Here is a 13,624-nt window from a genome sequence, read left to right as displayed (position 1 = left end):
AAATATCAATTACCCCCCCGAAATTGATAAACGTTAGTCAATTACCCCCCTCCGTTAATTTCCTCCATCCAACATGCTGATGTGGCAGTTAACTGCCCATGTGGCACTGCCACATGGTCAGAAAAGGCATGCCACGTCAGAGGGGGGTAATTGACTATATTTTTGAAATTTTTTTTGAATTTTTTTTTTTTTTGAAAAAAAAAAAATTTGAACAAAAATATGATTTTTCCTTGCAAATTTATGATAATTGATCACCACTATGAATCTTATTCCTTCTATATGCTAATTTATATGACTAATATATGTCACTGTCATTATTATCACTACTATATAATGTGCTTATACAGAGATAATTCTGTCATATAGTTCTGTCATATAGATGTTCTATGCTTATACTGTCATTATAGGTAGCATACTTAAATGATGATTTCACAGAGATAATTCTGTCATATAGTAGCATACCTTAGTCATAGATTATAAACTTAGACACTCATGCACCTAGACACTGCAGGCACCCAGACACTGCAGGCCGCAGAAACACGCCACCAACCACAAACAGAACTAGCATAACAGGTTCTGTCAAAACATAAGCCCAAATAATTCAAATACAGGGGGGTTTTTGACCATTATTGATAAACTACAGGGGGGTTTTTGACACGAACTTGTTGGAACAATAACAACACAAACAACTTAGAACAATAGCAGCACAAACAGCTTAGCATAATTGCCTCTTACATTTGTTTCCAATACACATAAGAAAATACTTAGAACAACAATACATATTTCATATAACTATTGTGAACCAAGAATTTTAATCAAAATCATATAACTATTGTGAACCAAGAATTTTAATCAAAACTACCAACATACACAACAATACTATCATGTACTTCAATAAAAATCAACATGCAAAGCTTCCATTATCATTTTCATCATTATTAAGCCCTAAAGCAAGCTTCAATTCCCCCTCTTCTGTCCAAATCGAAACACACCATCAACTTCACATTATATAGTAGTGATAATAATGACAGTGACATATATTAGTCATATAAATTAGCATATAGAAGGAATAAGATTCATAGTGGTGATCAATTATCATAAATTTGCAAGGAAAAATCATATTTTGTTCAAAAAAAAAAAAAAATTCAAAAAAAAAAAAAATTCAAAAAAAATTTAAAAAATATAGTCAATTACCCCCCTCTGACGTGGCATGCCTTTTCTGACCATGTGGCAGTGCCACGTGGGCAGTTAACTGCCACATCAGCATGTTGGATGGAGGAAATTAACGGAGGGGGGTAATTGACTAACGTTTATCAATTTCGGGGGGGTAATTGATATTTCGTTAACTGCAGGGGGTAATTGACGCGCCTTGCAATTTCGGGGGGGTATTTGGCTAATTACTCATTATTTATACCAATACACAATCTGCAGGGGCATGCATGTGGGTCTTGACATCAATTTACAATACACGTGTGTTCCAAAATATTAGGTTCTCCTCATATATAGAGTACATGAGTACCGCCCCAATATTCAATAAAACCAAAAACATGCATGTAATGAGTGATGACACCCTATGGCTAGGCTATATCAATCACAGTCAGGCCTATAGCCCTAGTCCACCTGCACACGCCGCTTTGATGGGATTTATGTGCAGAAACATCATTGCAACGCGTTTTCCATGTCAGGTTGTGGTGGACCATAATTCAAAACCGCCCCAAAACCGTTGATCTATGATGGACGACCAAGATTGCTTACATTGACATCAAACGGTCCAGATGTTTCGGTTATATCATCCAGTATCATTATATATAAAATTAAACAAGTACAAGAAATGATACAAGAGTCAAGAAATGCCGATACAATTTTTGGTTATATCTTTTGGTGTATTGAATTTGAATAAGTATGGATAACTATTGTAATTGTCTAGTTGCATTTTTGACTCAATAATTGAGTCAAAAATGATACAAGAAATGCCCATACAATTTTTGTTGTGTATTTTTATCTTTTTAATTATTTTTTTGAGAGAGTTTTGATTTATTTTTTGTAATTGAAAATGTTAATGATTGTCTAAAAAAACCAACTCAGGAAATTGTAACAATATTTCTTAAGGTAAATTTGTATCAGTACTTAATAAATAAACTAAATAAGATGATTTTTGATATATATTCTAAAAATAAAACCAACAAGACAATATGAGATATTAAATTCATAGAGATACATACATGATTCCACCATACAGCAAACCAGATACATTGACTCACTACAGATGCATTAGAAAACACAACCCTCACGCTAACTTAGTCACAACTAGCATAAAGATGATAAACATCATAATTGTCATTGCAGTGAACATCACCATAAAAAGCCTTAGACTACCTTTCATTTCCCCTGCAAGGAATGAAGCCCGGCTCACCTCCCTCTCGACAAGAAGGAGTCTAGACTCAATGGTCTTCATAGCATCTGAAACACTTGCAGTATCCTCAACCTCGTCAACCTCGGCAACATTTGTAGTATTGGTTCCGTTTCTGCCAGGGCAAGGACAGTTTAAAGGGTGTGCCCAATCAACAAACCCACACTTACTACTGCATCCATAAAACAGTTTGTTGGGATTCCGGCCTGTGGTGGAAATTTTCACATCTGCAGGGGCGCCACACCTGCACCTCATCCTTAAGTATCTGAAAACACATGCATGACCATGGTTTGCGCTGCTGAAACTTGAAGATGCCATTATCTCCTACAAGGTGTTGTATGCGAAGTTGTATTAGGGTGGGCTGGGTTATTGTGTGATGAGTGGAAACGATGAAGATTATATAGAGAATTTGGAACATGTGCTTTAAGATTTAAATTCAAATGGTTCACTTGTTGGGCGCCCAAATAGCAAGCACGCGTGTCAACCAAGCCAAAGCCAACACAGTAGTATTAATGATGGACTGGACTCTGTGCACGCACAAAATGACAAATTAATTTTGACTATTGGTTGTATCATTAATAAAGGGTTTAAATTTTAAATACCAAAAATTAAATATTGTTTTTTTTGAGAGAAACAATTAAATATTGTTAGTCACCAAAACGAAAATTAAATTCGTTATTGTATGCGTACTTAGTTTTGAAATCATTACCGTTTTTTTTATTCTTCTTGCTTCTTGCTCTCTTTAAATCGAATTACTTATACATATATGACTGATGGAACCAATGTTAAAGAAATCAATTACTCGTATCGGAAACGTATCCATTTACAGACGCTCCACGGATACGCACACACAAAGTATCATAAATTATCATAAATTTTTTTAGTATTTAAAAAATAAATATTATCATATCCTTATATGATACTCCACAGATACACAATGACACGTCTAAGCTAACTCACAATTACGTATAATAGAAAAATATGATGAGTAAAGTGTGAGACAATGTCGTAGAAATATAATTGACATGTATGTGATTCAACATTGGATATGCATCGGTAGAATTGTTTCTCGATCAACCGATTAAAATTATATATACTTCTTGCAGATAAAGGAAACGAGATGCATGTAGTTCAATTAATCAACATCACATAAGATTCGTGTTAAATTCTTTTAATAATGCTTCTCGCGATATCTCAACATAGGGAGAGATAAATAAGGTTTATAGAAAACATTTACATATAGAGAAATGATATTTTGACAACCACTTTTTGACAACTTTTGGACAACTTTCTCTCTCATACTCACATGATGTTGTTATCTTCTCTCTTCCTTTTTCTCTCTCCATTGTTTTTGACCAATAAAAAATGAGAAAAACAAGGCTATCAACAAAGTTGTCACCAAATGGATGTCAAAATATCATTACTCTTACATATAATTATATTGATCTACTCTATTGTGTTTAATTTTTTATTAGTGATATATGTACAACCATTTTGAACAACTTTAATGACAACTTTCATTTTCTCTGTTTTCATTGGTCGAAAACAATGGAGAGAGAAAAATGAAGAGAGAGAATAAGATAGAGAAATGATATATTTTGACAACCACTTTTTGACAACTTTTGGACAACTTTCTCTCTCATACTCACATGATGTTGTTATCCTCTCTCTTCCTTTTTATCACTTCATTGTTTTTGACCAATAAGAAGTGAGAAAAACAAGGTTGTCAACAAAGTTGTCATCAAATGGATGTCAAAATATCATTGCTAAATAAGATAATGTGAGTATGAGAGACAAAGTTGTCAAAAAGTTGGTAAAAAATGGATGCACAAATATCATTTCTCTTAATTTTTTTGGACTTTTATAATAGGAGTAATGATATTTTGACATCCATTTGATGACAACTTTGTTGACAACCTTGTTTTTCTCACTTCTTATTGGTCAAAAACAATGGAGAGAGAAAAAGGAAGAGAGAGGATAACAACATCATGTGAGTATGAGAGAGAAAGTTGTCCGAAAATTGTCAAAAAGTGGTTGTCAAAATATCATTTCTCTTACAAAAAATCTGGCCAGAGAAACCAAGCCAGCAATATGCATAATGCATTCATTGATACAAATGATTGTCATGTCATTCACGTAGTTCAAGTGCACTAAAAAGCAATAATTGTACACAAAAAAGCAATAATTGTACACAAAAGAGATCGATCCCAATTTCCCAACAACCTCAACACACACATGAGCTGCTTTACCACTCCAACCCATTGGAAATTTGCAAAAGTTAGGAAAAAATCGATATATATATATACACCAAATATTATTTGGCTCAGCAAATATTATTTTTTTAGCTAAGATGTGTAATCACCAATTAATTTTTCACCGCAACTGTGTAAAATATTGACTCTTAAAAAAATCTCGGATATAACAGACTTATCTTATACCATATCTGGTTATGTGTATGACAATCAATTCACTTCTTTGCTAATGTGTATGATAATCATTTCAGTTCTTTGAAAAACATGCGTATGCGTTATTTTTTAACACGTTTTTTTATTTTAATAAATAATGTGCCACATAAGTAGAGCACTCTGATGGCATATTATATATTGATAGCAATATAATAAACCACCATGTCATGACCACTATTAGGGGCGGATCTCTTTGGAGACCCCAGATGCCACTACCCCCCATAATTTATATAAATATCATATTAGGCAATTTAAGACAAGGAACATGTTGTGCTGCAGTGGTTCTGCGTTTTTCTACTCCACTATATGTATATGGTATGGTGTCTGTATGGTGTCTCAAGTTCGATCCCTCTGGCACCCTCCTTTTTTTAACTCGCACCCTCCTCGATCCCTCTGGCACCCTCCTTTTTAATAATTCTTAGCGAAATTTTTATATTTTTTTCAAAAAAAAAATGGTCCTAGTGAGATAAATTTTGATATTTTTTTTTTTTTTAAAAAAAGGTCCTAGTGAGTAGTGAGATTTGAACCAAACCAACAACCTCAACTTCATTGTCACAATAGAACAATTATACCACTACACCAGTTTCCTGTATTGAATACTTTTGAAAACCGTTAAATATATATTCCATAAATATTTGGCACACCCAATTTTATTTTTTGTTCACAAGATCCGCCACTGGTCCACTATAACATCGAAAGCAATTCATTTAGGTTGAAGGAACTATCATTTCATAATATATATGGTAATCATTGTAGCGCTTAATTGTAGTCCAACATTGATCGTTTCAAAAAAAAAAAAAGTCCAACATTGATGATGTTAACCGTAAATGACCATTGTAAATTCTTAGGTTTGCATTAAACTACTCTAACAGACATAAAGTTAATGATTAAGACATAAAGTATAGGTAAAAACCCAACACTTGATAAACGCAAAACGATATTCTTCGTCCTTTGTTCACAACATCATTGCATAATGCACAACCGAATTGCTTTTAAGAGTTGAACTGGAACCAACATTGGCTTGATTCAACGACAAAGATAACGACATAAACATATAACTGCCCAAAATACCAAAAGCCAGAGACACTGAAACAAAAAAGTAGCAACAAAATGTAACTTCATCGAACTTGTGCTTAATAAGACTCATAGACGTTGGACACTCAAGTAAACAGTGGAGTTGTTCCCAGCCAATGGAGCACCTATCTTCAAATATGCACCCCTCTCAAGCCTGCGTGCATCGACCATTCTCTTCCATTGTCCGCCTATCATGCAATGACTTTGGGTCAGGGTTCCAACCACAACAATGCAGCCCCATTTGTTTCCATTATCATCTATCAGCGTCAACGCCGTTGCCTTCTTGTCCAAACAAAGCTCAGTAAAGTTAGATGTTGGCAATTTCTGCAACAATGACAACATATTCATTTAGAAGCATGTTTGTATTATTATGTGTTAGCCATTACAGTTCGAACACATTTCAACATACCAAATAACCTGAAGTGATGTCAGAGGCGGTCAGGTGCTTAACATATGAAATAGTGAAGTTGTTCAAATCATGACGATATGACAACTCGATAATGGAATTAGGAAAAGCCTGAAGGAAATTATGAGTGTTGACATCTCTTTCTATGACAAACTTCATTGGTGGATCAAACACGGGGAAAAAAATCTTCCTATTGATTCTAGATTTCAACTTCTTTAGCACAAATCGCCCAAATCCCACAAAAACCAACTTCAGCCATGCACCAAGGGTTATGTCATAGAAATCACGAAGAGCAGCAAAACCTTTCGTCAGAAATATAAAACCACTATGTCTCTCTACCTTGATCTCAAACTCATTGTTGTTGCGATCAATCACCGTAACAAAGCGACCAATTTGATCACCAAAGTCGGAACCAAAACAGCTAGGCATCATAACAGCACCCTGCATAGATTGAAACCCCAAAAATCAAATACAACGGCAAAACAACAGACAGAAAGGGATATGTTTGATTGGAAGAAAAAACTCATACTAACACAGTCAACTTCATACTCGACCGCATATGTCCTGTACTTCCGACGCAGTGAGTTAATGATTCTGTCAATCTCATTTTCAGGATTTGGATGCAAAGGTTCTGTGAAAAACAAATCAGAAAACGTGTGGTCATTATCGGACGCATGGAACAACAATCAAACAAATGAGCATAACATATTGTTACCTGTCAAACAATGGTAGGAAAGCAGAGCTTCAGCACCGCGATCACCCATGGTTGCAATGATTTACAACAAAGCAAAATACGGAGTTTGAAGAGATGTATCAAAAAAATCGGACGGCATGCACGCTTATATACTCACGGTTAACATGTAACATCTGGAGAAGAACAGAGCAGGCATGGTTAAGTTAAAAGTCGCCGTTGATTATTACATATAACATGAGTACTACATCAAACATAAATGTACTAAAACAGACATTATACACAAGCGACAATGTCAATGTACTTGTGGTTGCAACTTGCAACATCATGGCAAAGTGTAACAACTACATTGAATCTTTTAAGAACCAACAATACAGAGAGCGTGGCGTACTTTAAAAGGGCATTTTGACTTGAATGAAAAGGAACTCTTCATCAAAGATCTTCATTAAAAAGTGATCAATTTCGCAAAGCATGCGAATCATTCAAGGAATTTGTATATCACATTCTTATTTAATCTATGAGCCTAGGAACCCGGACAACGAAATGGGGGTTTGTAGACCATGGTTTCAACTAACAGATGTTGGTGTCTAGACATTTAATCTATTTTCAATATACAATAAACAGATCTAGCAACAACACATGCAACAAAGTCTATATAGGTACCGTCTTACAAAGATTCTTGGCGTGGTGATCATGACTTCATTCGGATTTTAGATGTTGTTGTGGACTTGTGGTCGCCCTTGTTCTGGTTTGGCTTCTGAGAAGCAATTCTAGCCCAAAATCAATTCTCTACAGTGCCAAAAGCAATTCTAGCCAAAAACAACGTGTTTGGTTCAGCTTTTCAGAATTGCTTTTATCCTTCAAAAGCAATTCTCCATGAAGCTACAAATCCTAGCTTCTAGCTTTTCTAGAATCAATTCTCCTTGAACAACATGTATAGGTTTGTATATTTTATTATTACAACATGTTATTTTACTCTATTGCCCTTTATCAATTCTCATTCTTTATCAATTCTCCTTTAGCTATGTCTATTTTAGTAATTATACATTCAAAAGCAATTCTACATAATTGCATCCAAACATAAATCATTTTGTTTAATCAATTCTACATAATTGTATCCAAACATAAATCAATTCTCTCAGAATCAATTCTGTCAGAATCAATTCTATCAGAATCAATTCTCTCAGAATCAATTATATTCAAAGCTGAACCAAACGGGCTAGACCACCTAAGAATTTCTCCTGTTGCATTAGTTTGTGTTGTGGAGAGATGGTGTGGAGTAGGGGTGGGAATAGGCCACGCCAGGCCAGGCTTTGATAGGCTTGAGCCTGGCCTACGAAAAAATTTACAGGCCTGAGCCTGGCCTATGGCCTATCATAGGCCGTTTTTCTGGGCCTGGCCTGGCCTATTTAAAAGCCTGGACTGGCCTGAAAGCCTACTTACAGGCCTACTTTATATTAAGGTCATCAAATAGTTCATTTAGCCTACTAAATAAGCTAAACAAGCCTTAAAGCCTACTTAAAAGCCTATTTAACTACAAGTAAATTTTAACTAGATTAAAGCCTACTTAAAAGCCTATAACAACAAAGCCTATTAAGGGACTAATAGATAGAGAAAAAGATATTTATATTTTTAATGTATGCAATTATTTTAATATAAAAAAAAACATTTTTTAATAAATAGTATTAAAAGGCCAGCCTATTAGGCTTAACAGGCTTTTCTGGAAGCCTAAGCCTGGCCTATTTAACTAAACATGCTTTTTAAAAAGCCTAAGCCTAGGCCTATCTACGAAACAGGCCAGGCCAAAACAGGCCAGGCCGTAGGCCCCTGTAGGCCGGCCTGGCCTATTCCCAACCCTAGTGTGGAGTGTTGGTGTGGACTTGTGTGCTGGTAAAACACACATAACCGAAGTGTAGACTAGTCCATTAACAACTAGCAATTAACAATTATTTGAAAGAAAAAAATATCTTAAATAACACGTTCAAAATATAAACATGTACACGCTCCGGTCACAAATATAAGCAAAAGTTCATGTTTTAGATACATTTAATAAATGATGTATGTTGTCTACAATAAAGACCACATACATCATTTATTTATTGAATCTAAAACATGAATTTTTGCTTATATTTGTGGCCGGAGGGTGTATTTTTTATTATATTTGTACATGCAATCACAACTCTAATTAAAATTAACCAACAATTTATTACTATTATTTTTTTTGTCAAAATCAACTATTGTAGCTATTCCAAACCTTTGCAATTCCAAAATGTTGTAACTATTGCAATACTTTCCAACTCTTCAAATTATTCGAGTCATTCCATATATCAATGCAACCGTTACAAAAGTTGCATCTCTTCAAATTATATGTACACATGTATAAATCCCAATTGTTGTTCTACATAATCATTTCCATTTTCGAACTTAATCCTTGCAAAACAAAATGAACAATCAACGCAATTTAGAAGAAGTGGCTTCACAATCCTCTGTTATTACCGATGTCAATGACGATAATAGGGTTAATATTGATAACCTCTTTGATCAGATTAAGGATATACTAGTTCAGAGTTTTGATGCTATCACTTCGGATGATGAAGACCTTTACTTGAATTTGACAAATCTTATAGAACAAGTTCGTGGCTTCAAAGATTTCTTCACTGATTTGGAATTGGGGTTCTTCCTTGCCATCGATTTCTTTTTAAGATGTTTGCGTCCTAACATTAACAATGATCTTGTAGCCCTTCAATTCCGTCAACATGAGTATGATGTCTCACAACAGAAACTCCAAATTATTCATGAACAACGTGTGGCCAAAGGTAAGGAAATTTCGGATCATGTAATTGATGAATCTTTTAACGATGATGTTATCAAAAACCTCGAGGAAGAACTTCGTATTCTCAAACACATGGAAGCAATTGGTCAACATGCAGACGATGATCAGGTTAACAATATCGAGGAAGCTCTTCGTACCGCATACCAGGAAAGAAAATGCAATCTCACAAGAAAGGAATCATTAACCAAGGATCTGATGGCTACGATTATGGAAGGTCATAATGAAAGATCCGAAATTGAATCTAACTGGCGTAGAGCATTGGAAGCATACAAAGGATCACATGGCATCAGAGAAGAGATGATCGAGGGATGGACAAACTTACAATTGTTCTGTTTTATGTAATTTAATAACCTTCAATTTAATATCTAATTTTTTACTTTCTAAGTTCGTTGAAGGTGTATTTGACTTAAAGTCTTTGCTTCGTTAATATAATCAATTGCATCACAAGTTTGCTTACTCCATGACAATTTCTTACTTAATTCTCTACATAATCCTCATTTTAATTGTATTTTTTATTCTTTGTCGGTATTTCCAACGATCTAACGATTTAGAAACTTTAACACGAATAATGTAAATTTCAGAATAACAAACTTTTAGGTTGTTTGCCATAAAATTTGTCACTAACTAAAACAATTGATTATTTCCATCAAACTCAATAAATCAATCAATTATTATTATTATTATTATTATTATTTTTATTTTTTTTTATTTTTTTTACCCAATGTACATTGAAACCACGTAAGCTCCATCCATGGTCATTGATAGGATTATACTGACCAAACAACAATTTCACGGTTCGATTAAAACTTGTATTCGCAAGTATATATCCAACAATAATTATAATTCAAAACAACCAAACAATTCGTTCAGAATTAATAATATATACACACACGAGAACCAACCACACACTGACGACTAGTAACGGTCATATATGCGGAGCTGCATCCAAGCGTTGGTCTGCATGCTAAGTCTTGCTAAAATCAATTAGACCCCAATAAACGTACGTCAAAATTAAATTTTCTACACACCGAATCCAAACACACACCACCTAAGCACACATACGTGGTACATTTGCGGGCACGATATATTACGGGTACGCAGATACACAATTTTAAATAAAAGAGTATATGATTCGGCTAAGAGACGTTAACGGTATTTTTATACTTAATCTTAAATGCGACTAAAATTAACGTTCTATTCGTTACGTATCAGTATATTTACCGTATCCACGTTCAACATTAATAATTTAATAATCCCTAATTTGAACCTAATTTGATTTAATTCACATCCTTATTGAGCACTGGACCTGCGCTTTGCTGATTTAGATTAGACTAATGACTTTTAAGCCATCATGTCATTGGCTTCTAATATAAAAAAATTAGTAAAGATCATGGGGTTAATTGGGCGATGGCCGTTGATCAAGGGATGGCGTTGAACACATCTCATCTACACCGTTCATTCCAACTGCACACATGCACTTCGAATGCCCCAAAAGTCTCAAATTGCAAGTATCAATTACACAGATGTGTTGCAAGTGCAATGATACAACCTTCTGCTGCATTAAATGCGACTATGACAGCCTAAACAAAACCACTCCCATAGATGCATTACAAGATGTAGGCATAGCTTTTTTTTTTCTATACCAGTCTTCCCATCTTCCTCAAGCACATACGCTACTATAAATACAACCAGGCACAGCACTCCTTCTCATCTCATCCAACATAACAAAACACAAAACACATAAAACATGCTTACACGCTTGCTCAACAACGGCCACGCTCACCCAGGCATGGACTATTTTGAGGCTGCCATGCTGGATGCAGGGTAAGTGAGAAACAAGTTACAAACACCATTTTTAGTATGTAATAAATAAATGATTCATTCACGAGGTTATGGTATTTAACTATTTATGACTCAATAACACTTTTTCCTCAATGATGATAACCTTAATCAGAGCCAAGTATGGACAAGATGAGGATAGCTTCTATGATGTAGGCGGACATGGTGTTACTCACTCTTTTCCCCAACAAGTGAGCAGTTTTCCTTTAATACCATAATCTTTTGCAATTTAATGTAGTAGCTGAGTAAATGCATCATAGATTTTCGTTTTGGTTTGTATTCTTGTTTGTATATTTTTATTTTTATTTTTGTATATTAATACATGCATGGGTACTTTATGTAAAAAAAAAAGGTTGATCCATACCCATGCAAGGAGGCCAGTGAGGCTGGATCTCACTCTGAATCAGGGTCAAGAGACAACACGCTCAAGCAAGTAGTATCTGAGCTCAAGGTTAAATCTGCATTTTTCTGATTACCATATATCATATATTTAACTGCTCGTAACCAACAATACTAATTAACGGATGATGACTTTTAGCTAACACGTTGTCTTGTCTCTTTTTAGTGTTTGTCGAAGCGCATAGGTGATATGGACTCAACAAACGCCAAGATGCTGGACGTGTTGATAGGGATGGTGAAGCTGAATATTCAACATCCCTCTAGTCAGGACCAGAGAGGCAGCCCACAGCCATCAAACCGTACTAAGAATGCTGCTTGTGGTGTAGGTGTGAAAGGTGGTGAACATGAGAAGGAGACTAGGACTAGCAGGGATGTTCCTGTACAGAATGGCTGCTCAGGTAGGTCAAACAATGCAAACCTTGTGGGAATCGATGCGGTTACTATATCAGATGATGACATAACAGAAGCCCGGGAAGTACGGTTTGATGTGCCTAAATGGACAAACAAGGTTAAGGCACCAATGGCTGCGTTTGATTGTGGGAGAGTGCTAGACGAAATGTCGTCTGAGAAAGCCTTCAATGCCAGCCTCAAGAGATCCGCTGATGAGGTAATGGTTATAACTTATAACCGTCTTCATAGCCAAAAATTTTTATACCAATTTTATACAAATGGTTCTCAATCATGACTATGCTATGCCAAATATTGCAGGTGTTCTTGGGTGAAGATAACATGGTGGCCAAAAGGCTTGCTTTCACGCCATCACCAACCACAAAGGCTTTCAAAATGCCCGAAGGCTCAACCCCAAAACCCAGTAGCATTGGAAAAAACAGACTGTCACCTAACCCTACCACCGGCACCAACGCGAATAGAACTCCAAATGCACGAAGGAACCCCATCCCGAAGCTAAACCGGTACTACAAGTTTAAATCCGACGATGCTAAGGTTCCGAAGGTAACTAACAATACATTTTTATATATAAAAAGACATGATATATTTTGATGCTAACCTTTGTTTTTTTGTTTGTTTTTGTTTGTTGCTTAAACTTAAACTTACAGTACGTTCCCTGCAAGTTTAGACCGACTCCTGGGATGTTTCTTAAACCTGCAGAGGCTCGTATGTGTGCATACATATTCAGGGGGGAGAATGTGAATCCGTATGTCAACTATAATGTTTATAAAATTTGCTGTTTTACAGTAGTTTTATATGTACAGTTGTGAGTCTGTATTATTTACTAACATATATCTTTAATTTCAATTATTAAAGCCACGAGAGTGTGTTTGCCATCGGTGATAATCTTGGATATGCAGACGAGTTTCAGTGTCTGATACCGGGAGGACATGTGGGCAGAACGGTGAGTTCCATTTTGAAAATCTTAATTTCTTGTGTCACAATTAAAGCAACTGAACATATCAGCCTGTTATAAAGTGTATGGATACTAGTATTTAATTTAGGTTATCCAATGTATTATGTATGTAACATCGGATTACAAGGATGATGGCCTTCAGGA

The 13,624-nt window shown here is 35.3% G+C and overlaps 1 protein-coding gene across 1 annotated transcript; it reads right to left on the bottom strand.

The window, feature by feature from the left end:
* Positions 1 to 6,018: 6,018 nt before the first annotated feature.
* On the bottom strand, positions 6,019 to 7,119 carry LOC146912090 (uncharacterized). Its single transcript, XM_085720687.1, has 4 exons — positions 7,071 to 7,119; positions 6,889 to 6,986; positions 6,359 to 6,796; positions 6,019 to 6,273 (listed from the first exon to the last, which is right to left on the bottom strand). Exons 1-4 carry the CDS (start codon positions 7,117 to 7,119, stop codon positions 6,019 to 6,021), a joined length of 840 nt encoding a protein of 279 aa, XP_085576813.1.
* Between the last annotated feature and the right edge of the window lie 6,505 nt (positions 7,120 to 13,624).

This window comes from Medicago sativa, chromosome 6 (assembly GCF_051527215.1).
Source record: "Medicago sativa cultivar Bolivia chromosome 6, Bolivia_mono, whole genome shotgun sequence".
Classification (NCBI taxonomy): domain Eukaryota; kingdom Viridiplantae; phylum Streptophyta; class Magnoliopsida; order Fabales; family Fabaceae; genus Medicago; species Medicago sativa.
The sequence above is the reverse complement of the archived record's forward strand: the minus strand, read 5'-3'. Positions and strand labels throughout refer to the sequence as shown.